Source organism: Beta vulgaris, chromosome 5 (assembly GCF_026745355.1).
Source record: "Beta vulgaris subsp. vulgaris cultivar EL10 chromosome 5, EL10.2, whole genome shotgun sequence".
Classification (NCBI taxonomy): Eukaryota; Viridiplantae; Streptophyta; class Magnoliopsida; order Caryophyllales; family Amaranthaceae; genus Beta; species Beta vulgaris.
In genome coordinates this window covers 63,090,336-63,117,396 of record NC_079206.1, presented here as the reverse complement: position 1 = coordinate 63,117,396, position 27,061 = coordinate 63,090,336, and the positions used below count along the sequence as shown (strand labels likewise).

The window sequence follows — 27,061 nt, the reverse complement described above, 5'->3', positions numbered from 1 at the left end:
CTTGGTTTGTTATAGAAAAGTAATGCAATCCATACTAATATATTAAAAAAGTGTCCTCGACAAGGAGCTTTGTCACATGACGCTATTTCTTAAAGTGCTAACTTCATGTAATCCACATACAATAAAAAAAATAGAAAATGCATAGTATATGTTTTGATACCATGACTTCAAGCTTGTACGTCTTAATCACTAAATCAATTAATGTTTGATGTTATAATCTCAAAGTAAAATACTATTGAATGAAAATTATGATAATCCGAAATAAAGCCCGGTCCTAAAATCTAGTGCATCTTACACCCTTAAAAAGTTGGAAGTTGAGCACTGTTTCTTTCTACAGTGTTCTGAGTCACAAACACCCGCAATTCACTGTTCATAAGCACCAACCAATCTGAGCCATCTATTGTTCCTTCACTTTCAACCTCCCGATTATTCTCCTCCTCTCTTGTGTCCTCTCCGAACCCTTCTTTCTCTGTCTTTGGTTTTTCCTCCACACAACCGCCAACATCAATTTCTCTCTCCTCTTTCTCTTCGTCTTTGAATTTCTTTATTCAATTTCTAGGGTTTCATCTGGTAAGAATTTTACCTTCTCTCTCAAGAAGACTTCAATTTCACCGACAATCGCAGATGCCTGGGGTTTTGTTTTGGCAGGCCATGAAGGAAGCAATTCTCTACTAGGATGTAATTGGGCTTTGAAGAAACCTCACATAATTCTCATGGATTTCATAAATCGAAACTCGAATTTCCGAAAAATCGAAGGTGTGTTTACGAGTAATTCTTCATACAAGCTTTAAGATTGAACACTTGTATTTTTCACACTAATTTGAGTGAGAAATCAGAATTTAGAAATTTAGCTTGAAAGGTTATGGAGTCCAACGACATTTTCATCTAATGTAATCTCTTTATCTCTTTATTTATATTCTCTTTGTTATTGTTACCGATTAAATTTCCCCAAATTTTTTGTAGTAAGATTATAAAGTTCTGATCTTTGATATACCCCGACTGATTTCTGAAAATGGGGTATTTTTGATGCAGTTGATGAGTCACTGAAGCAGACTTTTCAGGTCAGTTGAGCTTATTCTACTATATTTTCAGATTTTTTTTAGTAATTTTGGGTATTTTAAATTATTCTGATCTGATTTGGTGTAAATCTCTTGTAATTCTGTGATTTAATGCTATTTTGGAAATAATTGTTGCTTGTTTGGTTGAATTGGTCTGATGAAATTGGTTAAAAAGTCACCAATTTTGACTTTTCCTCATCTTTACATAGATAATTGAATGTCATAGTAGCTAGATGGGTGGAAAGCTTTAGTAACTGTAATCCCCCATATTTTTAAGATATTTAATTAAATAGTTTTAATCATTTTTAATTATTAAAGCTATTTAATTTCGGTATTTAAGAGCAGAAGGGTATTTTGGTCATTTTACCAAAATAGTATTTGAGTATTTCCACAAAGAAGTATTTTAGTATTTTCAAGGAAGTATTTTATTAATATTAGTAGGAAGATTATTTTGGAAATTTATCATCAAATGTATTTTGGCAATTTGATGAGTAAGGGCATTTTGGTCTTTTACCAAAATTGACTACTACTATAAAAAGGAAACCCTAAGTTTTCCATCCTTTTACTAGCCACTTTCTTCAAAGAAAAGGAGTAAGGAGTTTCCTTTTCTCTCTCAAACTCTAGTTTTCCTCAAGTAAGTTTTCTTCAAGTAATTTCTTCAATAATTCTAGCTTCTAATCTAGTTTTGTTTTTGAAATTTATAGGAAGATCTTGCAATTATCAAAGGGAAGCAAAGAGGTAATCTTTTTCTGAAATTTTGGGGTTTTTCTTCCTTATTTTCTCTCTCCTCTTTGTTCACGATTTCCGGCCACCCAAGGGTGGTTCGCCGGCGAGATCGACAGGTCCGACGAGACCATTGTCGGGACAGCAGTGGTGGCAGCCGACTGGGCACGGGCGCCGCCTGCCACTGCCGCGCAGCTGGTGGTGGTGGTGGTGCTCGTGGTGGCGCCAGTGGTTGTGGTTTTTCAGATTTGTGGTTTTTGAACCACTTGTAAAAAAAAAAAAAAAAAATTGTTATTATTATTTTAATAATTTACAGCAGTAATTTATTAGGAAAATAGTAGTTTTTATAAAGTTTTAAGTGTTAGTTTGTAGTGGGTTTTGCCTACTAGTAAAGGTTTTCAAGTTATGACTTTAAAATAGTTTTTAAAGCCTTTTTAAGGAAAAAAATCAGCTTTCTTATTATTTTTAAAATGCTGATTTTTATTTATTAGTAGTCTTTGAATTGTTGTTGGAAAGTACTAATTGATAGTACTTTATTGTTGGTAGGTTTCAAGAATAATTAAAGTCAGTCAAACTGTTGACTGTTGTTTTTTGTGTAATCAAGGTACATACACTTTGACCTTGACTTTAGTAGTTTCAAAGTTATTTAATTTATTGAGCATGAGGAGTAAGGAGAGGCTTATGCCTTGGAATTGTTTGAGTATATGTTGAGAACTTAGAAAGGAGATTAGGAATGGAACTTTTGAGTTATTCCTATATTTGAAAAGCATGTGATTGATGATTGTTGCTTTTGAGCATGATTAAAGTTATTAAAGTTACTCTTGAAGTTATGGCTTGCCTATGAATATTTTATTGAGCATGGTCTCATTAGAAAGTTTATATATTTTATTGAGCATGGTCTCATTTGAGGTTATATATTGTATTGAGCATGGTCTCAATAGAAGTTTATATATTTTATTGAGCATGGTCTCATTAGAAAGTTTATATATTTTATTGAGCATGGTCTCATTAGAAGTTTTATATATTATTGAGCAAGGTCTCATGAGAAGTTATATTTTGTTGAGCAATGTCTCACAAGTTTCAAGTTATTGAGCAAGGTCTCACAAGTTAAAGTTATTGAGCAAGGACTCACAAGTAGTTTAATCATTGAGCAAGGACTCAATTGATTGGATCATGGATCCTTAAGAAAGTAAGAAAAAGGACTCATGGAGTCATTAAAGTAATAAGATGAGCAAGGTCTCAAAGAATTTAGAATTGAGTTAATATGTTGGTGTTTGTTGCATTCACTTGTTAAAGAAAGATAAGAAATTAATTTATTTGCTAGATGTATTATTGTGATGTGTCTCACATAATGGGCTTTGGCAATAAAACTCTTGGGATGGATCCCCCATGAGTATTGAACATAAGGGGGGAGTTAGTGTGAAACTATACTCCTGCATATAGCTTAGCATGACGATGTTAATGCTTTTATTTTATCAAGCAAGTTTATGGAATTCCAATTATCAAGATCTTTGAGTGGACTAGGTGTCACTCGTATTCTTTATCTCTGAGATGTTGAGTCTAGAGGCTCACTCTCACCCTCGTTCATTACTAACAAGCTTAAATTCTCGAGTCAAGTTATTTAAAGTTCATGGAACTTTAGTAAGAGGTGTGGGATCTCTTACACAAGAAATAGTAGCCCGTATGACTCCAAGAGGAGGACGGTGCCCGTTCATTGCCAAATAATAATAAAAGAAAGTATTTAGTAAGTTCAGTTATATGCTTGTTGCATGTAGAGTCATAAGAAGAGCAAGCCGAAGTGATTGAGGATTGCATGCATTATTATTCGCATTAGTTGTTGTGTTATGTACTCAGCGTTGCTGATGTATGTGTTCTTGTTTTCTTTTGGTTGTTGTTTTTCCTCAACAACCCTGTGATGATCCATTTGGTGAGCAGAGTTTAGAGAAGAAGTTGCAGGTACAAGTTCTTGATGTGCATGGAAATCATAAGCATCCGGAGGGGGTTTTAGTACACGAGTACTTTCTTATTTAAGTTATCTTGAATATATTTGACTTTACTTGACAATGGGGTCAAGGTTTGACTTTTGAAGATGGGACTAGTATGGGATAGTCTCGGAGTTTGTAATTCATTTACATACTTTCTTATTTCTATTGTATTAAAGTATTTTCAGTTTATTTTAAAAGACTTCCGCTGTATTATCTGATTAGCCTTACGTATTATCATGCGTGGCATAACAACTCCCGCAATTTCTCCTAGTTTATAAAAGGAGGAGTCGTGGGGGTGTTACAAAGTGGTTACCAGAGCTCCAAGGTTTATATTACCTTATTTTACAAAAGTTTTCGAACTTAAAAGTATTTCAAAGTCGAATTGCAAAAAGGGAAGGGAATTGCATATGCATATGTACATTGCGTCGCATTAGTCACTAAGTCTTTATGTGTCTTAGATTAGTAAGTGCTCTTAGTTCTAGTAGCACTTTTAATGTGTTTTATGTGACTAAGTGTTTGATTGCAACGTGATTGGTATTTTCTACTTGCATGGAGTCCAGTTTGGACTTAAAGGTGTAGTATGACTACGAAAAGTGCTAGTTTTGCTTTAATCTACTACTCTAGTAAGAGAGTTAGTATAAAAGTTCCTTAGAAAGGAGATTGTGAATTAAATGTCAGCGTGGCATTTGCTTAGTATTTTTGACCTATATTGAGGGTCAATAAGCGATTTTTGAGTCAAATTTTTTTTCTTTGGCAGATCAATGGCCGATAGAAAGCTAGAATTGATGCTCAACTGAGGAATTAGTCCGAGTGACTACGAATTTAGCTAGAAGAGGTCCTTCAAGAAGAAAGTATGTTGATTGGTTTAAGAGGGTTAGTGATAGTAAACCGCCTTCTTATGATGGGAAGGGTGATCCTGTTAAGCTTGAGAACTGGGTTAGGGATTTCGAGAAGCTATTCGATGCTATCCAATGTCCAGATAATAGGAAAGTAGCTATAGCTGCATATTACCTTAAGGAGGAAGCTGACTTTTGGTGGTCGCAGCATAAGGAGACGTTAATGGCAAGGCCTGACTTTGATTGGAAGGCTTTCGGAGTAGCTATGAAGGAGAAATTTTATCCCAATTTCTTGAGGAGGCAAAAGGCCACTGAGTTTATGAAGTTGAAAGCAAGGTGACATGACTGTGGAGCAGTACTATGAGAAGTTTGTAGGATTGATGAAGTTTGCTCCAGAGTTAGTACCTACTGAGGAAAGAAAGGCAATTAGGTTCGAGACTGGACTTAGTCTTGAGGTGAAGCTTGGGCTAGGAGGTTCAACTTTCAGGACCTTAGAGGAAGTGTATGATAGAGCTGCTCATTTAGGTTCCTATTTGAAACAAGCTGGAGTTGAGAGCTCAAACAACAAGAGGAAGGAGAATCCTAGTCAGAATTTTCAGAGGAACGACAAGAAGTTCAAGCCTCAAAATAACTTTCACCAAGGAGGACAATCTAGTGGCCAAAGGAATGGAGGCCAGTACCAACCACAGAAGGGTGGAAATGGTTCTAATAAGGGAAAGAAAGGAGACGAACGCGTGTATTTCTGCAAGAGGTGCCCATATAATCATCCTGGAAAGGATTGTGAAGGCAAGCTGGTGGAGTGTAACTATTGCCACAAATTGGGTCACCGAGAGTATGAGTGCTTCTCCAAGAACCCTGAGTTGAAGAATGACAAGGGCAAGAGCGGAAACCAATTTGGTCAGGGTAATCGAAACCATTCAGGAGGCAACAACTATCAAGGTGGGAACAGGCAAAATGGGGAACAACAAGACCGTTTTAGTGGAGCTGGTCCTAGTGTGCCCGCAGTGGCAAGGTTGAATGTCATAAGTGCTAGGGAAGCTGAGACGTCCAAGGACGTAGTTATGGGTAATGTTTCTATTAATTCCACTTTTGTTAAAGCTTTATTTGATTCAGGAGCCGAACGTTCATTTGTTTCAAAGTTAGTTGTTTCAAAATATGGCTTAGGAAACCCTAGGAATGTTGAAATTCCTATTATGTTACCATCTGGGGAAGTAGTAACTTGCTCAAGAGTATATGAAAACGTCCTTGTGAGAATTGGGGATGTAGACTTTGAAACCAACCTCATAGAATTTCCATTGGAAGACTTGGAGATCATTTTAGGAATGGATTGGCTTAAGGAGTATAAAGCCGAGATTCTTTGTGGAGAACAAAAAGTGAGATTGAGGAATAAGAATGGGAAAAAGGTGACTTTCAAGATTAAACCACAAGAGGGTAGGATTAAGATCATTTCAGCCTTAAGTTTGGTAAAGCAAGTGCAGAAGGGAGCTTCGTTATTCTTGTGTAATGTGCAGAGGTTGGAAGAAGAGAAGCTTAAGTTAGAGCATGTGAAAGTGGTGAATGAGTTTCCAGACGTATTTCCGGAAGATATACCGGGAATGCCACCTCAGAGGGAGTTAGAATTCACCATAGATTTAGTTCCTGGAACTGCCCCTATATCAAAAGCACCCTATAGAATGGCTCCAGCAGAGATGAAGGAGCTCAATAAGCAACTAGAGGAATTACTCGAGAAAGGGTACATTAGACCTAGTTATTCCCCATGGGGAGCGCCTGTTTTATTTGTAAAGAAGAAGGATGGAAGCTTGAGGCTATGTATTGATTATAGAGATCTCAATAAGGTGACTATTAAGAATAAGTATCCGTTACCGAGGAGTGTGAGAAAGCCTTTAAGAAGCTTAAGGAGTTGTTGACTACAGCTCCAATTTTGACGTTACCAGAGGAGAATGCCGAGTTGGAGGTATATAGTGACGCTTCGAAAAATGGTTTAGGGTGTGTGTTGATGCAAAATCGAAAGGTTATAGCCTACGCTTCTAGGCAATTGAAACCGTACGAAGTGAATTACCCAACCCATGATCTAGAATTAGCCGCAATAGTGTTTGCTTTGAAGATTTGGCGACACTACTTATATGGAGTGAAGGTGAGATTGTATACAGATCACAAGAGTCTGAAGTATTTGTATACTCAAAAGGATTTGAATATGAGACAGAGAAGATGGTTAGAGTTGGTGAATGACTATGACATTGAGATCTTATACCATGAAGGAAAGGCAAACGTCGTTGCCGACGCGTTAAGTCGTAAGTCTAGCCATAGTTTAAGTACTTTGGTACTTCCAGAGAAGTTGTGTGACGAGTTTAGGAAGCTCAACATTGAAGTTGTTGGGAGTAGTGGAGTGGAAGCATGCTTAAATGCCATTTCAATCCAGTCAGAATTGAATGAAGAAATTTTAAAGGCTCAAGAAGGGAATGAGGAAATGGAGAAGATAAAGAAGCTGATCGAGGAGAAAAAGACAAAGGAGTTTAGTATCCATGATGATGGAAGTGTCCGATTCAATGGAAGATGGTGCATACCGTCAAGTTGCACCGAGTTGAAAGAAAAAGTGATGAAAGAAGGGCACAACACGACTTATTCTATCCACCCTGGAGGGGATAAATTATATAAGGACTTGAAGCTAATGTTCTGGTGGAACAATATGAAAAGAGAAGTAGCTGAATTTGTTGCTAGGTGTTTGACTTGTCAGAAGGTGAAGAGCGAACACAAGAGACCTCAAGGGACGATTCAACCGTTACCAGTGCCTGAGTGGAAATGGGATGACATAGCAATGGATTTCGTTGTAGGTCTTCCTAAGACAGCGAAAGGATTCACCAAAGTGTGGGTGATGTAGATAGACTAACTAAGGTAGCAAAATTTGTTCCAATGAAGGACAATTGGTCGATGGAACAGTGTGGTAAAGTATATGTGGACCAAGTGGTGAGGCATCATGGAGTTCCTTCCACTATTGTGTCTGATAGAGATTCAAGATTCTTATCTCATTTTTGGGAGGCATTACAGAAAGCTTTTGGGACCGATGTGCTTAAGAGTACAGCTTTTCATCCAGCAACTGATGGTCAATCGGAAAGAACCATTCAGACTCTCGAGGATATGTTGAGGGCGTGTGCCTTAGATTACCCTAAGACTTGGGATGAGATGTTGGCTTTAATAGAATTCTCATACACAATAGCTACCATTCTAGCATTAAGATGGCTCCTTTTGAAGCTTTATACGGTCGAAAATGTCGCAGTCCATTGTGCTGGAACGATATTAGCGAGACGGTTACTTTGGGACCGCAAATGATTGAAGATACCGTAAATCAAGTAGATATATTCGTGAGAAGATGAGGGCGGCCCAGGATCGTCAAAAGGCCTATGCAGATCAGAATAGAAGAGATAGCGAATATCAAGTAGGCGAGAAAGTCTTACTAAGGTGTCACCTATGAAAGGGGTGATGCGTTTTGGGCAAAAAGGAAAGCTTAGCCCGAAGTTTATAGGTCCGTATGACATTATTGAAAGAATTGGAAGATTGGCTTATCGTTTAGATTTGCCAAATAACTTGGGAAAGGTGCATAATGTGTTCCATGTATCCCAACTAAAGAGATATGTGCCCGATAAGTCTCACGTATTAGATCCCGAGATTATAGAAGTGGATGAGACGCTTTCTTTTGAAGAGAGACCAGTAAAGATCTTGGACTCTAAGGTGAGGAGTACAAGAAATAAAGATATAAAGATACTCAAGGTTTTGTGGTCTAACCAGCGTACCGAAGAGGCTACCTGGGAGGCTGAAGACGAGATGAGAAAGAAGTATCCTGAGCTCTTCGACTAGGTGAGTTGAGTTCCGGGACGTAACTCCTTTAAGGGGGGTAGAGTGCGTGCGCGCATTTTGCTAGAAATTAGTAAGAATTTGTTGCATTTGTGCACTATTTTTAGAGTTTTCAAGGAAAATTTTCAAGCAAAGTAAGACATTTCATAGTTTGAAATTCAAGGCAAAAGTTTTATTCAGTAGCGTATTATTTGGCTACTTGTTTTATTCAGTAGCGTATAATTTGGCTACTTGTTTTATTCAGTAGCGTATTATTTGGCTACTTGTTTTAACTTTAGTAGCGTATTAATTGGCTACTTCTTAAAGAAAGAACTATTTATGGCGTAATGCTATAAATTTCAAAGTTGAAAGTTTAGAAGAAGAGGAGGTTTTGTTTAAGTTTCGGGACGAAACTTCTTTTAAGGGGGGTAGACTGTAATCCCCCATATTTTTAAGATATTTAATTAAATAGTTTTAATCATTTTTAATTATTAAAGCTATTTAATTTCGTATTTAAGAGCAGAAGGGTATTTTGGTCATTTTACCAAAATAGTATTTGAGTATTTCCACAAAGAAGTATTTTAGTATTTTCAAGAAGTATTTTATTAATATTAGTAGGAAGATTATTTTGGAAATTTATCATCAAATGTATTTTGGCAATTTGATGAGTAAGGGCATTTTGGTCTTTTACCAAAATTGACTACACTATAAAAGGGAAACCTAAGTTTTCCATCCTTTTTACTAGCCACCTTTCTTCAAAAAAGGAGTAAGGAGTTTTTTCTCTCTCAAACTCTTGTTTTCCTCAAGTAAGTTTTCTTCAAGTAATTCTCTTCAATAATTCTAGCTTCTAATCTAGTTTTGTTTTTGAAATTTATAGGAAGATCTTGCAATTATCAAAGGGAAGCAAAGAGGTAAATTTTTTCTGAAATTTTGGGGTTTTTCTTCCTTATTTTCTCTCTCCTCTTTGTTCACGATTTCCGGCCACCACAAGGGTGGTTCGCCGGCGAGATCGACAGGTCCGACGAGACCATTGTCGGAAGCAGTGGTGGCAGCCGACTGGGCACGGCGCCGCCTGCCACTGCCGCTGGTGGTGGTGGTGGTGGTGCTCATGGTGGTGGCCGGTGGTTGTGGTATTTAGATCCGTGGTTTTGAACCACTTGTAAAAAAAAAAAAAAAAAATTGTTATTATTATTTTAATAATTTACAGCAGTAATTTATTAGAAAATAGTATTTTTATAAGGTTTTAAGTATTAGTTTGTAGTGGGTTTTGCCTACTAGTAAAGGTTTTCAAGTTATGACTTTAAAATAGTTTTTAAAGCTTTTTTTTAAGGAAAAATCAGCTTTATTATTATATTGAAAATGCTGATTTTATTTATTAGTAGCTTTGAATTGTTGTTGGAAAGTACTAATTGATAGTACTTTATTGTTGGTAGGTTTCAAGAATAATTAAAGTCAGTCAAACTTTTGACTGTTGATTTTTTTGTAATCAAGGTACATACACTTTGACCTTGACTTTAGTAGTTTCAAAGGTTATTTAATTTTATTGAGCATGAGGAGTAAGGAGAGGCTTATGCCTTGAAATTGTTTGAGTATATGTTGAGAACTTAGAAAGGAGATTAGGAATGGAACTTTTGAGTTATTCCTATATTTGAAAAGCATGTGATTGATGATTTTGCTTTTGAGCATGATTAAAGTTATTAAAGTTACTCTTGAAGTTATGGCTTGCCTATGAATATTTTATTGAGCATGGTCTCATTGAGTTATATATTTTATTGAGCATGGTCTCATTTGAGGTTATATATTTTTGAGCATGGTCTCATTAGAAGTTTATATATTTATTGAGCATGGTCTCATTAGAAGTTTATATATTTTATTGAGCATGGTCTCATTAGAAGTTCTATATATATTATTGAGCAAGGTCTCATGAGAAGTTATATTTTGTTGAGCAAGGTCTCACAAGTTTCAAGTTATTGAGCAAGGTCTCACAAGTTAAAGTTATTGAGCAAGGTCTCACAAGTAGTTTAATCATTGAGCAAGGACTCAATTGATTGGATCATGGATCCTTAAGAAAGTAAGAAAAAGGACTCATGGAGTCATTAAAGTAATAAGATGAGCAAGGTCTCAAAGAATTTAGAATTGAGTTAATTGTGGTGTTTGTTGCATTCACTTGTTAAAGAAAGATAAGAAATTAATTTATTTGCTAGATGTATTATTGTGAATGTGTCTCACATAATGGGCTTTGGCAATAAAACTCTTGGGATGGATCCCCCATGAGTATTGAACATAAGGGGGGAGTTAGTGTGAAACTATACTCCTGCATATAGCTTAGCATGACGATGTTAATGCTTTTATTTTATCAAGCAAGTTTATGGAATTCCAATTATCAAGATCTTTGAGTGGACTAGGTGTCACTCGTATTCTTTATCTCTGAGATGTTGAGTCTAGAGGCTCACTCTCACCCTCGTTCATTACTAACAAGCTTAAATTTCTCGAGTCAAGTTATTTAAAGTTCATGGAACTTTAGTAAGAGGTGTGGGATCTCTTACACAAGAAATAGTAGCCCGTATGACTCCAAGAGGAGGACGGTGCCCGTTCATTGCCAAATAATAATAAAAGAAAGTATTTAGTAAGTTCAGTTATATGCTTGTTGCATGTAGAGTCATAAGAAGAGCAAGCCGAAGTGATTGAGGATTGCATGCATTATTATTCGCATTAGTTTGTTGTGTTATGTACTCAGCGTTGCTGATGTATGTGTTTCTTGTTTTCTTTTGGTTGTTGTTTTTCCTCAACAACCCTGTGATGATCCATTTGGTGAGCAGAGTTTGAGAAGAAGTTGCAGGTACAAGTTCTTGATGTGCATGGAAATCATAAGCATCCGGAGGGAGTTTTAGTACACGAGTACTTCTTATTTAAGTTATCTTGAATTATATTTGACTTTACTTGACCAATGGGGTCAAGGTTTGACTTTTGAAGATGGGACTAGTATGGGATAGTCTCGGAGTTTGTAATTCATTTACATACTTTCTTATTTCTATTGTATTAAAGTATTTTCAGTTTATTTTAAAAGACTTCCGCTGTATTATCTGATTAGCCTTACGTATTATCATGCGTGGCATAACAACTCCCGCAATTTCTCCTAGTTTATAAAAGGAGGAGTCGTGGGGGTGTTACAGTAACAATCACATCATTGTAATTGGAATTTCTGGTACACCGACACTGTTTAATGGCTCTTCGGTCTGAAAGCTTTGATCTGGTAAACTATAATCAATATGTGGGTGGTTGAAGAATTATCCAAACTTCTGCATGATCTTCATAGTTTGCGGCACGAGATGCAAATTCCTAACTTTGTTGATGGATATGGTGATTGGTGATGGTTGTATTCTGTTTGCTGTTGAAATTTTGGAGGATTCTTGACCCGATAATATCAAGTTGACTGAATTTTGCTGCAGCTCCAATTTGTGATTGTTATTACATGGATTTAGAGTTGATGGTGATCATGGTTCTGTTTCTTGTGCTTGTTATGTGAAAGATTGCAGTGTTTATATTTTTCGGAGCTCTAAGACTAGGATTGCTTTTACTTAGCTGCCCTTTCTTTCTATCGTGTATTTCAGAATATGCATCAGGGGTACCCAACTGAGACTCTTACTCAGTTTCTTAGAGCTAGGGAATGGAATGTTGACAAGGCACACAAAATGGTAAATGATATTGATCTCAGTTGATACTCTGTTACATACGGTGTAAAGTTTCTTTGTGGACTACACTAATTTGAAGTTTTTTTGACATGTTAAATTTCTGCAGTTGGTTGACGCTTTGAATTGGAGGGTACAAAATGAGATTGACAATAAATTAACAGTAAGTGGAAGCTTATGATTTTCGCTCTAGCTACTGCCCATGAGACATGTCATACAACTCATGGGTAATGATGAATATCATCACTCTTTGCATTTTGATGGATAGCATTTTCGGTTATTGTTTGGAGATTGATTTGAATTTACAATTTGTGCCTGATTTTTTTTTGCTGTTCTAGATGCTACTAAATATGATATACTTCTTGATGCTTGATCTTAAAAAGTGGTAGGTACGTTATCTAAAAAAGCAAGTTAAAAGTGTCTTTGTTAGATGTCTATCTGTATTCAATCACACTCTAGGCATTTCGGGGGGCTCTTCTTTTTCAAATCAAAAACCCATTAAAATTCTCAGCCGACCAACAAAAACCACAATCTCAATTTTTTATTCTATTATTTCTTTCTTTTTCTGGGTTTTTTTTAGATTACATTTCTTTTTTGTGGATATACCTTTGCTCTTTGCCTACGCAATCTTCTTACAATTATTTCTTAAACAAGAAAACCCAGTTTCATAATCTAGAGAAAAAAGAGTCAAACTTTAAAACCCAACAAGATTTTTGCTGGAATCAAATCTGCAAGAATACAGATTGTGTTTATATTGGTATGTTCATTCTAATTCTAATTTTTTTTTGTTAAAAATGGGTTCTTTTCTTTTTGGGTTTTTGTGATGTAGTATTGAATTAATGAAACAGTGCAATTTTCTTTTTTGGTGACCATTTTACTGAAATACTATTTCTGTAAGATTAATTTATTGTAATAATTTTCCCATTTCTCAATTTTTTTTCCAATAATTAATCCCTTGATATTTATATGTAGGAAATAATTGTTGTTCTGGTGAGATTTCAATCTGTTTCCCCATCAATTTGACTGATTGGGGAAGGCAAAAATGTCTGGTTATGCTGGTGTTGTTGTTTCTGACCCTTTACTTCATAGTCAGTTTACTCGGGTTGAACTTCGAAGCCTGAAATCCAAAGTAAATTCCTTTAAACCCTATTTTTTTTTAGGATTTTTTTGAAATTGCTGGGATTTTTATGATATTTTGTTATGTTCTTGATTTGGGTGTTCTTTGTTTGATTATTGTGTTTGTTAGTATACTTCGGTGAAGAGTCATAGTGGTAAAGTCACCATTGGAGATTTGCCTTCAATGATGGCAAAGTTGAAAGCTTTTAGTCAGTCATTTAAAGAGGATGATATTAAGGGGATTTTGACTGAGTCTGCTTCTGATATGGATCAAGAGATCGAGTTTGAGGACTTTTTGAAGGTAAACCGCGTAATTTGTGATTTTCGATTTCTTAATTTATCCACATTGTATGATTGTGTATTAATCTTGACTCGTGTGGCCGAATTTAACTGATAGAGATTAAGGCGTTGGCATCGCCGTTGTTGGTGTTGTTGTATGATTATGAGTTAATGCATTAAGAATTTTGTAGCTGGAAATGATAATGTTTAATCATCAGAAATCCTGAGAGTTACAGTTGTGGAGAGGTTACATTTTGATTATTTATGAAGTTGGAGGTTGAAATGTAGTAGAATATATAAACATGAGTAACATGTAGGTTAATTTATTGGCATTGGCAGGTTCATCTAAGCTTTCAAGCTAGAGCGTCAGCTCAGCTCGGTGGTTCAAAGGATTCGTCAGCCTTTCTCAAGGCCTCAACGACTACCCTTCTTCATACAATTAGTCAATCCGAGAAGGGATGTTATGTTCATCACATTAATACTTATCTTGGAGATGACCCTTTCCTGATGCAGTTTCTTCCTATTGATCCTAATAATGATTATCTTTTCAATCTTGCAAAGAGATGGAGTTCTTCTCTGGTAATTCCTTCAATGAGGTTAATTCAAAAGATCGTTTTTCTTTTCGTTGCAGATGTCTCGTGTTTGTATGAGATGATGACGTATCTTGTATGGTTAATGCAGTAAGCTTATAAATGTTGCTGTTCCTGGCACAATAGATGAAAGAGCAATAAACACCAAAAGGGTACTTAATCCATGGGAGAGAAATGAGAATCATACTCTGTGTCTTAACTCTGCGAAAGCCATTGCATGCACTGTGGTTAACATTGGACCCCATGACTTGGTTGAAGGCAGGGTAAGTAGAACTTAACCACGTAGGAATTATTTTTAAACTAACGAAACCGTATCTCTAATGATGAAGATTTTCCTTCCCTTTGCAGCCACATTTGGTGCTTGGCTTAATATCTCAAATTATCAAGGTACATGTTTTTCCATCATACCTAGGATTGAAGGTAGGAGCTCTTCTTTTTCAATTTCTCTTTCTTATATTTAATTTGTTGCTTAGCTAGCATTTTTTGTGGTGCTTATTTTCATTAATTGAATTCATTTTTGAAAGTTTTCCCTAAGCTCTTTGCATGCAGTACACAAGAAGTTTCTTATGTCAAGCATCTTTGCGTTCAAACCTTTTAAAAGTGGAAAGTTCTCCACTATTCATTTTAATGGTGCTTTGGGGGAGAAACCTTGAAATTTTTTATTCATAAGGAATTGGTGAATCTCATCCCTCGATCTGTAGGCTAATCTGAGTTGCAAGATCTGTCTTTGTCTCCTCTTCTTTGTATATCTATCTTCCCTTTCCTCTTTCCCATTCTTGTCTTCCTTGCCTTTTCTATTTATGACAATTTTTCATTTTGACTGTTGTTTGGCTATGTTCACAAGCGATTTGCAGTGTAATTTCTGTTCGTTCTTCTAAATTTCGTTTTATTTTTCTCTGGATATTTTTTCTAGGAGCAAGTTGAGTAGTCCCCTTTCGTTTCTCTAATAGGCAAGGTTAGCTTATTATAATTGTTTCAACATCATAAGTTTTTTTAAACATGAAACCTAATAAATTGACAAGAAAAATGTTTTTGATCTAATTAGGTCTAAGCAGCATCAAGTCTTTAGATCTTGCACAAATGTAGAAAAATTCTAACTAGGTCTAAGCAGCATCAGGTCTTTGCAATATTGTTTTTAATCTTCTCTTGAAGCAACTGCTTGATGCCCATAACATGTACCTCTTTTTCTAATGACAACATGAACCCGTTTTACAACTTTGTGATATATTTTTGTGATATATAGAATTTGTATAACCATAATAACCAAGCTTATAAAATATTACAACCTCTTCGAAGGATTTTAGATATATCAGCCCATTGAATGAGAACCTTTCTTTTCCTTGAGAACTTTCTGCAATGACCTGAATTCAAAAGAACCTCAGTTAGACCGAAAGAGAAAGAAAGCTTCAAGGAAGGAAGAAAAGGCTACAAACAATGCACTCGAGAGTTGAGAGTGCTAACTCTTAACTCAACTTCTCCCTAAATGGGTGAGTCTTTGTGCTTATGCTGAAAGCCCCGTTGTTTTAAAGCACTTTTTTTTTTGTTAATAGCTTATAGCTTTACATGCTGAATTCTTCTAAGAAGGTTTCAGTGGGAAAATTTTGTGTTATATGGAGGCCTCGTCATATATTTTGATTGGTATAAATGTATGATTAGAATAGGATACCTTTATTCTATTTGGAGTAAGTGAAGACTTATGTTGATTTATTCCAATTATCCACTCATGAAATCAACAAATTACAAATGAGATCAATGAACAACCTATTGTCATTCAAACCTTATGCTGAATTACTCCAATTATTCACTCAAATATTAACATTTCACTAAAGAGATAGGTGGTAATGAACAATCTTTCTTTAGGTCTGATGTTCAGCACTTTACAGAGGCGTTTGCTTTCATCTTTGCATTCGTTTGTTTGCTTATTGACAAGGGCAGAAAAGAATACACCGGATTGCTCAATATTCCCCCTATACCTGCATCATAAGCTTAGAAGGCTTGGAAAATGTTATTTCTTCTTTTTAAAAGTCTCTAATTTGAACTCTTAACATATTTGTCTGTATTGATGCTTTGATCTCAAATAATCTAAATTGTTGAATTTACACAGGATTTGAGAGAAATAGTCATGGTCGCTAGAGTGATCGTCTAGAGGGATGATGTTGAGATTGTCACTGTAAAGGACCCTCTCATCACCATTGAAGTATTCGTTTGAAGGAGGGCGGAGAAAGGAGAGGAACAATACAATGATTGCAGAGTTCTACACATCTCTTTTTTTTCCTATGTAGATCTATGAGAAAATATTAGCTGTGGTTCTATTCTTTTAGTATTGTTTTTGGTAATGTAAGCGTCAAATGGCCTATTCTTCTTTGAATATACATGTTGAGTGTATTTTTACAATGAACTGGTGTATCTAAGATAAATTCTTATTTAGAAAGCAAGTTCAACTTAAATTTTTTACAACGGGCAATTATTTAGAAAGCAAGTTCAGCTTAAATTTTTACAATGAACTGGTGTATCTCAGGTGAATTCAGCTTTTTTTTAAAAGCTAGATACATTGTTTTTAGATTCAATTGTCTCTTTGTTCTTAGTTTGGGTCTTATGTGAGTTGCTCTTTGCTACTTAAATAATTCATGACTAAACTGTTTGAACAAGCACCCATGAATCTTTACATGGAGCTGTTTCATTAGTGATGTTAGTATAGAGTTAAGTGGCTATTGAAAATATCTATATCATTAGGACATGTTAGAATGTTATTATATTCACTGTATGTTGGAGGCAAAGGTACTCATATAACTCGGTTTATAATGGCGTATATAGTTTTTTATATATCCAAAAATAAATAGAAATAAAATATTTGGCCAACGTCAACACCAACCTACTACCCCTAGCTTTTTATGAGAAAGAGGAAGATAGAAGGAAGAGAGGAAGATAGAAGGAAGAGAGGAGTAATGTAGATAAAAAGGTCTAAGAGGTTGAATAAGAGGGAAAAAAAATTGAGAATAGCATGAGATAAAGAAATAGTAAATTTTGAAGTGGAGTTGTTTGACTTTGTATCTAGATAGCTAAAATATATATTTTTTTAATAAAAATACAATAGTTACTAAAATTAGAAAAGCAACTCAACTAAAAGAGTACTTGCATGAACATCCTCATTACATACTTCTATGACAGATTAATGAGTAAAATAGATCCAAATAAATGACACATTCTTTCATAAAGAAGAAGATGGCGGGAATATAACTTGATGTTATCCCCTTTTTAATGACTACAATCCAAAATTGAACATAAGAGTCTTTTTAAATTTGATTCCTTAATGAAAAGCGAATAAACTTAACCCTAATCTATGATGGAAACAAATATAAAATAAAGGTCTTTCTAAAAATTGCAAAACAAAGTGAAGTGGAGAGAAAAATTTACTCCCTCTGTTTTTTTATATGCTACATTATTGTTTTGGGAAATCAACCACTAATTTTGACTGATTATTTTGATTTTTTAAAAAGTGAAAAAATAGTCATGCGTGGTCTTGTTAAATTTGTCTCGATGTGTAGATTCATAATATCAAACTTTTTAAAATAATTTTTACTTAACTAAATTAAAAGATATTAAGAGTTATATAACGTTTTGAAAACCGCGCAAAATAATGCAACAAATAAAAAAAGCACTGATGTAAATGAGAACGAAAGGACACATGCAGGGGACGGAGGGACCAAGTAGGAGGAGATTTTCTAATGTGAAGAGGTAATATAGGAGGGAATTAGTCTTACTCAATACTTTCTCTTTCATTTTAGTCCAATTATATGGACTCACTTAAATCATAATATTTACTTATGAGTGGAAAAGGATATAGGGGAGGGAAGGAGAGAGCGAGAGGATGGAGGGACCAAGTAGAACGAGTATTTCTCATATCAAAAGGGTATACAAGATGGGAATTAATCTTATATATACTTTTTTTTATTTTCATCTTAGTGTAATCATATGGCCTCGTTGGATTCTTACAATTAAAATGGAATGTTCAAATATCAGATTCAGTATTGTCAAAGCATCTTTGTACAATATGTTACTTACGTTTGGCTTGTTTGGTATTCCATTTAAAAATGTTATTTTGTTAAGCTTCAGTATTATATAGAGAGAGATAAAGTTTTTTCAAAATATAATAATTTTCCACCTTGATGTCTAAAGACGATCACTGCAAAATATAGAATAACATGGGGAATATGACCATATGAAAAGAAAAATGTTGGGGGGGGGTATTAGATAAAAAATGAGGTTACCACAAGGAAAAATAATGTGCTTCTCGTAATAAAAACGACAATTCTTATAATACAAGAAACTATAGGCCATTTGACCCGCATTGACGTCAATTTGTTTATTACTAGCCATGCGCGCGCGTAGCGCGCGACCAAACCACTAGTCTATAAAAAAAGAAAGAACGGTGCAACAAAGAAAATAGTATGTTTTGGGGGGAAGAACTAGTTTTTGTCCCGAGTGATATGGCCCGAATTATGTATCAACATGTATTTGAAGGCTTCTAAAGTAGAAATATTATCTTGTCTTTAAATGATTTTTTTCCCTCATAAAAACCAACATGAATATTGTAGTGTAGTTGATTAATGCATTATCATATCAAATGAGAGGTCATGAGTTCGAGTTTTGAAATAGATTGTGTGGGAGAGGGAAGAATAAGTATGAAATTTATATGAAAAACAATAATAAACTCATGAACTTTCACATACTTGAAAATATATTAGGTGTTTAATGATAGAAATTACAATTATTGTATTAGGCGAAAGTTAGGAGATAGGACTTTAATGCAGAGCTGGACTACAAAGTCATCCAGTACACAGGAGACTTATGGGCCTATAGCCCATGAGAATTTTGAGGAATCAGCTAAGTTAAACGTCATTTTCATTTTTGACTTGCATTTTTGTTTTTGATGGGAGACTTGCAATCTTGCATAGTTTGCTTATATGTGCTTTCCCAAATCATTTTTAAAAGCAATGGAAAAATGAATACTACCTATTTCGTGAATTTTTGAAAGTTTGCTGAATATTTTGGGTGTGTATATATGCCTGATGCCTCCCCTCCTACTTCTAAATAGTTTGGCTTACTAATAAAGGCTGAATAGAGACTTAAAGAGTTAGGTCAAGTATGTTTTTCAAAACAAAACATGTGTAATTGTATAGATTGGTCATAGGATAATTATAATCCACATGATAGCACGTTGGACGTACCACTGAAGATGCTACTCCCTTAGTTTCATAAATATAGTTATACTTTTTATTTACACTATTTACATTCATTACTTTAACCATCATTTACGTTTTATACAAAAAAATATATATATATATATATATATTCATATAAGATTTTATTTGATTCATCTCGATCTTTAGTTTTGAAAATATTAACTTCTTATAATTTTTAAAATACTCAAAAGTTTACGTCGACTAAAAAGTGTAACTATCTAAAAAAACGCGGGGAGTAGTCACCATTACCAATGTTATTGCTCCTGGCCCAAGAGTATGCTAATTGCTAGTACTAGCAAGCATTGTGTGTCGACAAAGACAAAAAAAAAATGAAGTATCCCACCCTTTGTGTAAGCATACATTGACACCTAGCAATTCCTATCCCCAATCTAGTTCCCATTGAAGATGCTATTACCCCCCATTACGGCATGACAAGAACAATTTTTCGTACCACTAGAGTCTAGAAGGTTTTATAGCCACCATACACTGATTTAGCACTACATTACAATTTTCCCGTGTGCCAAGCTATGAATGTTATGTCAACATGCACGTACTAAGAGACGAGTTAAGACATGGCAAGTCAATTGTAATGTTATTAAGATACCTAATAGAGGATTCATTCCTTGAATAAAGAGATTGTACAGCCCTAACTTTATACAATACTCAAAGCTAGAAAATAGGAAACTAACTAACCAAAAGGCAAGATTACAGGAAGATTACAACAATATTAGTTACACAAAATATGGGAATATTGACATATTCTATCACACCCCCGCAGTTGAAGCGGGATTAGGGAGGACGCTGAGACTGGACCGGAATTCTTCAAAAAGTGGGCGCGGAAGGCCTTTTGTAAAAATATCAGCGTACTGAAACCGGGAGGGAACATGAAGGACCCGAACAAGGCCTTGGGTAACCTTTTCCCGTACAAAGTGAATGTCCATCTCGATATGTTTTGTGCGCTGATGTTGAACGGGGTTACCAGACAGATAGACGGCACTGACATTGTCACAATATACTAGAGTAGCACGGCGCACGGGACAATGTAATTCCAAGAGAAGGTTGCGAAGCCAGCAGGTTTCGGCAACAACATTTGCTACACCACGGTATTCAGATTCGGCACTGGAGCGAGATAGTGTAGCCTGGCGCTTGGAGGACCAGGAGATGAGATTATCACCAAGAAAGACACAGTAACCCGAAGTAGAGCGACGGGTGTCGGGGCACCCACCCCAATCAGCATCGTGTAGGAGACCAGTCTAGAGGAGGGACTGGAGTAAAGATGAAGACCCAAGAGTAGAGTGCCCTGAACGTATCGGAGAATGCGTTTAAGGGCATGAAAATGTGATTCCCGTGGGTCATGCATGAAGAGACAAATCTGGTTGACAGCATAGGCAAGATCAGGTCTGGTGAAAGTGAGGTACTGGAGAGCACCGGCCAAACTGCGATATAGTGTAGGATCAGCAACAGAAGGGCCAGAGGAGGCGCTGAGTTTGGCCTTAGTATCAACGGGAGTAGCAGAGGGCTTGCAGGAGGACATGTTAGCACGGGCCAGGATTTCCTCGGCGTACTTTCGTTGTGAGAGAAATAAGCCACCTGCATGTTTAGTAACAGCAATGCAAGCAAGAAAATAGCTCAAAGGACCCAGATCAGTCATAGCAAACTCAGCACTGAGATGAGACATAATAGTGGTACGCAGAGTGTCTGAGGAAGCAGTCAAGATGATATCATCCACATATAACAATAAATAAGCAATGTCAGAGCCATGATGATAGATAAAAAGGGAGTGATCAGACTGGCTATGCTGAAACCCAAAAGATGACAGATAGGTGGCAAACCGCTGATACCAAGCTCGAGGAGCTTGTTTGAGGCCGTAGAGAGATTTTCGGAGACGACAGACATAGTCAGGATTAGTGCGATCCCGAAAACCAGGCGGTTGGTGCATGTAAACTGTTTCCTGAAGGTGGCCATGAAGGAAAGCATTTTTAACATCAAGCTGGCGAATAGACCATGACTTACTGAGAGCCAGTGAAAGAACAGTGCGGATAGTAGCTGGTTTGACCACGGGGCTGAAAGTCTCCTCGCAATCAATGCCAACTTGCTGAGACCTGCCATTAGCAACAAGACGAGCTTTGTGCCGCTCAAGAGAACCATCAGATCGAAACTTATGTTTAAAAAGCCACATGCAGCGAACAATATTAACATCAGGGGGGCGGGGAACAAGCTCCCATGTCTCATTTTTAATTAAAGCATTAAACTCATCAGTCATGGCAACTTTCCAATTAGGGTCATGGAGAGCAAGAAGGGGAGATTTAGGGAGAGGAGAGAGAGGAGGGGATGTAGTAGTGGCCGAGAGGTTGAGAGGCCGTTTTATTTTGAAAATGCCATTGCTAGCACGTGTGCGGGCATGAGATACGGGAGGAGGAGGGGGTGGAGGAGGTGGAGGAGGGGAGGGTGTGGACTGGCGAGGCGGAGAGAGGGGGGATGGGGGCGCGCGGGGCACGCTGGGCGACATATGGGAGGAGGTGGGAGGGGAGGGAGGTTGGACGAGAGAGGGGGATATGGTAGAGGAGGGAGATGAGGGAGTAGGAGAGAGGGTTTGGGCCGTAGGGGAAGAGGGAGGTGGGTTGGGTGGGGGAGACGGGGCGGGATTATCTGGGCCGTGAGGTGGGGGGCGAGGGATAGGGGATGTGGGCTGAGGGATAGGGGATGTGGGCTGGGCGTGAGGAGTAAGAGGAGGTGGAGAGGTAGATTGGGCGAGCGGAAGGGGTGCGAGCGGATGGTTTGTGAAGGAGTCCAAGAATGAGTAGGTGTGGGGTTTAGGGGAATGAAGAGTGGCAAAAGGATAGACTTGTTCATTGAAGGTGACATGGCGGGAGATATAGATTTTATGTGAACTAAGGTCAAGACATTTGTAGCCACGGTGGTTAGAGGGATAACCAAGGAAGACACATGGGGTGGAGCGGGCTTGGAGTTTGTTTATAGTGGTGGAGGGAAGGTGAGGGTAGCAGAGGCACCCAAAGGTGCGTAGGTGAGAGTAGGAAGGGAGGCGGTGGTAAAGAGCTTGCATGGGGATTGAAGGGAGAGACCCTTACAAGGGAGAATGTTGTGGAGGTAGGTAGCCATTTGAAGGGCGTGAGGCCAGTAAGAAGAAGGGACCGAGGCATGAAGAAGGAGAGTGCGGGTGATGTTGTTGATAGAGCGGATTTTGCGTTCCGCTTTACCATTTTGAGAGGAAGTGTATGGGCAAGAGAAACGGAAATACATGCCGTGTTGAGCACATTGTTTATGAAAGGGTAAGTTATCAAATTCACGACCATTATCACATTGAAAACTTTTAATTTTCCGTTCAAATTGAGTTTGAATGAAATCGCGAAAAGTGATAAATGTAGATAGAACTTGAGATTTGTTTTTGAGAGGGAAGGTCCATAAGAAATTGGTATAATCATCCAAAAATAAAACATAATAGCGATGACCCAAGGAACTCAAGGTAGGAGAGGTCCAAAGATCACTATGCACAATATCAAAAGGAGCAATAGTTGCATTATTAGAAGGGGAAAAGGGCAGCTTAATATGTTTTCCAAGTTGACAACCATGACAAAAACAAACACCACTATCAGAAGTACAAGATATAACATTATTGGATTTTAAAGAATTAAGAATGGGGGCCCCAGGATGGCCGAGACGGTTGTGCCAAGTGGTGGTGGAGATAGCAGCAAAAGCTTGTGCAGGGGGGACAGGAGAAGAGATAGGATATAAATCGCCTGTGCTATCACATCTCAGAATAATAGTCCCCGTCAGAAGGTCCTTCACATGAAAACCAAACGGATCAAATTCCACAGAAACATTATTGTCAGTGGTAAATTTTCGCACAGAAATGAGATTTTTGATAATTTGAGGGGCATGAAGCACATGTTTGAGGTTAAGGGGGGAAGATGTACTGGGAATAATTGTGTGACCATGACCATGAACAGGAATAGTATTACCATTACCAACAAGAATATTTTTACTAATGCCAGAATTAAAATAGGACGAGAGAGTACCTGAATCACCCGTCATATGAGATGTGGCACCGGTGTCCATGTACCAATTATCATCAGGCGGAGCAAGAGTCATAGTGTGCATGGCAGAATCAATATCAGTGAGCTCATAAGGCGGGGCTGGGCTCCACAGAGGCGGCATACGCTTGAACAGGTCGCGGCCCAAGGAGACCAGGCGTGGCAGGTGGCCGCGGGCTGGCCCTGGGAGAGGCTGTGGGATACGGGCAGGGGCCGGGACTCCAGGGCGGGGGGTACCCGTAGGGTGGAGGGGTCCCGTAAGCAGTGCCGTAAGAAGGATAGTGGGGTCCGTAATAATATGGAGGAGGAGGCCCATACCGAGGCGGGTGAGAGAAACCCGAGTGCTGTGGCTGGGCGCGGCCGCGACCTCGACCCCGTGCGCCAGTGTGCCGGCCGCTACGGCCACCACGGCCACGACCGCGGGAAGGCGGCGGTTGGCTGTGCCGCGGTGGAGGAGACGATTTTGCCGCTGAATCATCATGGGACTCGCCAAGGAGGGAGTCGGTGGAGGCTAGAAGAGCATTAGAGGAGGAACCAAGCTGCTGTGACTTACGGGATTCTTCGAGTGTGAGCATGGAGCGGGCGGTGTAGAAGGGCGGCAGAGGATCCCGTTGTTGGATAAGCGATGCAACGTTGTCATATGCATCGGTGAGGCCAGCGACAAGTTGCAGTACCAGGCGTTGGTCGGACACCGGAGACCCGACGCCGGCGAGCTGGTCCGAGAGCATCTTCAACCGTTGACAGTAGGCTGAAATATCTTTGAAATTTTCAAGGTGGGTGTTGGAGAATTGATTTTCTAGGTACACAGCACGCGAATGTTTGTTATCCTGGAATATGTCACGCAGACGTTCCCACGCTTGTTGGGCCGTGGAGTCTGGTTCGAGTATAGTGAGGAGGAGATCCTCGTGGATAGTCCCATATATCCATTGAAGGACGACGGCATCAAGACGTCCCCATAGTTCAGTGTCTTTAATGGCGGGTTTGTCGGCAGGAGGTATGATGTGATGAAGCACTTGATTGGCACGGGCGGTGATTTTAAAGAGCTCGGCCCAGGAGGAGTAGTAGTTGTTGTCCATGCTTAGAATAAGGGGAAGATGTTGTTTGATATTGAGGGAGAGGGCAGAATGGTAGGCAGGTTTAGAAGCTTCTGCTTCGTTGGTCATGGTGGCCGAACGAAGGTAGGGGACGAGAGGTAGGGACGGCTAGGTTGAGAGAAAAAGAAAACCTAGGCTCTAGATACCATAATAGAGGATTCATTCCTTGAATAAAGAGATTGTACAGCCCTAACTTTATACAATACTCAAAGCTAGAAAATAGGAAACTAACTAACCAAAAGGCAAGATTACAGGAAGATTACAACAATATTAGTTACACAAAATATGGGAATATTGACATATTCTATCAATACCTACTATGAAAGCCATCACTCTATCAAAAATTCAAAGTTGTCTTCATCAATCTCCTTTACAAACAAATATTTCCTTTATTAGTTTGCACTTTCTTTTTTATCTCTTATCAGTTGTTAGTTTACCTATCTTTTTTTTTTTTCTGTTTTTGAATGATCATTATATTTACCTTCTCACTCTACTTTTCTTGGCTACAACATTAATTTTAATACAATATGCCAATAAATTAATACTTTCTGTTTCCTCATATATATGACATACATACTTATTTCTCCTAAAACTTTATGCCTAAAGAAATGGGTAAATAAGTAAGAGATAGCTCAGTTGGTTAGAACTTCTCTCCCGATTTCAGGAGGTCTTGAGATCAATTCTCTCATCCCTTATCCTAGTGGCCTCTCTAACACCAAAAAAATATATGGGTAAAGTAAACGAATAAAAGTCGGAGTGAGTACAACGTTAAAAATATGTGTGATGTAGTAATGAATATAAGAGCTTAAGGCCCGTTCGTTATCGTTTTTTATTTTAAGACTTTTTTGAGAACAAAAAAAACAAGAAACACAAAAAAATGTGGTTTTCACTTTTTAATTGTTAGTTTTCAAAATCATCATTTTTCTGATAAGTCTAACTAATTTTTGCTCCATTATAAGACATATATGACTTTTAAATACAAAAAACCAAAAACCTGAAGACCACAATGATGCCGAACGAGCCCTTAAAGTCATGTTGTGAAGTTGAGCTGATTGGGATATCGTTTTGTGTAAAAAAGTATTTTACATCTAATAAATTATATGATATGGCCCGTTTTCCTTTCCAAAAAGGTATTTTATTAAGCATTCTGACACCAGGAACTTGACTAGTAGAAATCATTTCAGGCTTTTTCGACAATGAGTTTATTCGTCGAAACGTGCAACTAACCTCACTACGTCATATAAAAAATCTTTCTTGTGTGGTTTGTGGTACCAATGCAAGTTTTTACTCACTTTGTCCTTTCCGAAAAGGTATTTTATTAAGCATTCTGACACCAGGAACCTGACTAGTAGAAATCATTTCATGCTTTTTCAAAAATGAGTTTATTCGTCGAAACGTGCAACTAACCTCCCTCGTCATATAAAAAATCTTTCTTGTGCAGTTTGTGGTACCAATGCAGGTTTTTACTCACTCTGTTTATTTTTTTAAAATTGAAACAATTCTATTTAACTAATTCTTGTTTATCTGAACTTATTAGATCTTATTAGTTCTTATATGAACTTATGTTGTAAGTGATAAAGATCTTATCTCTAGTTAGTTATGCATGGCTATCTTTACGTAGTCAATCTGTATTATTAATCTTGTTGTTGAGATATTATCTCCTAGATACTTGCATATACTTATCTTTGTTATTAGTATATCTTTTTGTAACTACCTGTACTTATCTTTTATCTTCTTATACTTAGTGTTGTACCATAGTATAAATATCCTACGGGAGTCATTAATATAATCAAGCTTTTGCTAATCTTCACATGGTATCACAGCCACACTGATCCTCACGCCGGCAATTTTTTTTTCGATGGCCACCGAAACTCACTCTCTCTCTAACTCCATCGAACCCTCTAAACCCCTCACCATCATGAATGCCCACTCCGTCCAAAAGCTTACCTCCTCCAACTACATCATTTGGAAGGCTCAACTTGAAGCTCTCCTTATTGGCTATGACCTTCATCAATTTATTGATGGCTCCTCCACCCCTCCTCCTCCTAAAATCACTACTGAGGATGGTTCCTCTACCCTTAACCCCGCTCATGTTACATGGATTCGCCAAGATAAACTCCTCTTTGGTGCCCTCGTTGGCACTCTCTCTCCCTCTCTTGGCCCTCTCATATCCCGCGCTCACACCTCCAAGGAAGCTTGGGATATTCTTGCCCAAACATATGCTAAACCCTCCCGTGGCCACATTCAACAACTCAAGTCGCAGTTCAAACATCTCACAAAAGGTTCCACCTCCATCGAGGACTACATGCACAAAATTCGTCGCATTGTCGATGAACTCGCTCTCCTTGGTGCCCCTCTTGATCCGGAAGACATCACCGACCACATTCTCGATGGCCTTCCGGATGACTACAAATCTCTTGTTGATGCTATTCAAAACCGCGATGCCCCTATTTCCTTTGATGCTCTTCATGAAAAACTCATTCGCCGAGAGCTCACACTTGACAAACAATCTGCCTCGCCTCCCCCATTTCCTGCCGTGGCCAATCCCACTCATACTCGCCCTACCTC

The 27,061-nt window shown here is 37.7% G+C and overlaps 3 protein-coding genes across 6 annotated transcripts; 2 read left to right on the top strand and 1 right to left on the bottom strand.

Annotated features, from left to right (window-relative positions):
- Positions 1-316: 316 nt before the first annotated feature.
- LOC125497389 (uncharacterized) lies at positions 317-12,877 on the top strand. The gene is made up of 4 exons (XM_048644045.2): positions 317-756; positions 1,033-1,061; positions 12,042-12,125; positions 12,229-12,877. Exons 1-4 carry the CDS (start codon positions 714-716, stop codon positions 12,298-12,300), a joined length of 228 nt encoding a protein of 75 aa, XP_048500002.1. The 5' UTR covers positions 317-713; the 3' UTR covers positions 12,301-12,877.
- A 108-nt stretch (positions 12,878-12,985) lies between these two features.
- Positions 12,986-16,491, top strand: LOC125491505 (fimbrin-1-like). 4 transcript variants are annotated; one of them, XM_048644041.2, is made up of 6 exons: positions 12,986-13,248; positions 13,366-13,536; positions 13,854-14,093; positions 14,196-14,367; positions 14,453-14,524; positions 16,209-16,491. In XM_048644041.2, exons 1-4 carry the CDS (start codon positions 13,162-13,164, stop codon positions 14,196-14,198), a joined length of 501 nt encoding a protein of 166 aa, XP_048499998.1. In that variant the 5' UTR covers positions 12,986-13,161; the 3' UTR covers positions 14,199-14,367; positions 14,453-14,524; positions 16,209-16,491. The 4 variants fall into 4 exon arrangements, with proteins under 4 accessions (XP_048499998.1, XP_057251258.1, XP_048499997.1 ...); XM_057395275.1 differs by lacking the exon at positions 16,209-16,491 and adding an exon at positions 15,409-16,184; XM_048644040.2 differs by lacking the exon at positions 16,209-16,491 and adding an exon at positions 15,401-16,184.
- Positions 16,492-23,488: 6,997 nt separating this feature from the next.
- On the bottom strand, positions 23,489-24,562 carry LOC130591481 (cytokinesis protein sepA-like). The gene has a single exon (XM_057394814.1). It carries the CDS (start codon positions 24,560-24,562, stop codon positions 23,489-23,491), a length of 1,074 nt encoding a protein of 357 aa, XP_057250797.1.
- Positions 24,563-27,061: the final 2,499 nt, after the last annotated feature.

What these genes read in the sequence shown, in the direction of transcription:
- LOC125497389 (XM_048644045.2), top strand. Translation starts at nt 714, where the DNA reads ATGGATTTCATAAATCGAAACTCGAATTTCCGAAAAATCGAAG. An exon ending in CACTGAAGCAGACTTTTCAG is followed by an intron (nt 1,062 to 12,041) that starts GTCAGTTGAGCT and finishes CGTGTATTTCAG; the next exon opens with AATATGCATCAGGGGTACCC. An exon ending in TTGACAAGGCACACAAAATG is followed by an intron (nt 12,126 to 12,228) that starts GTAAATGATATT and finishes AAATTTCTGCAG; the next exon opens with TTGGTTGACGCTTTGAATTG.
- LOC125491505 (XM_048644041.2), top strand. Translation starts at nt 13,162, where the DNA reads ATGTCTGGTTATGCTGGTGTTGTTGTTTCTGACCCTTTACTTCATAGT. An exon ending in TTCGAAGCCTGAAATCCAAA is followed by an intron (nt 13,249 to 13,365) that starts GTAAATTCCTTT and finishes TGTGTTTGTTAG; the next exon opens with TATACTTCGGTGAAGAGTCA. An exon ending in AGTTTGAGGACTTTTTGAAG is followed by an intron (nt 13,537 to 13,853) that starts GTAAACCGCGTA and finishes TGGCATTGGCAG; the next exon opens with GTTCATCTAAGCTTTCAAGC.
- LOC130591481 (XM_057394814.1), bottom strand. Translation starts at nt 24,562, where the DNA reads ATGACCAACGAAGCAGAAGCTTCTAAACCTGCCTACCATTCTGCCCTC.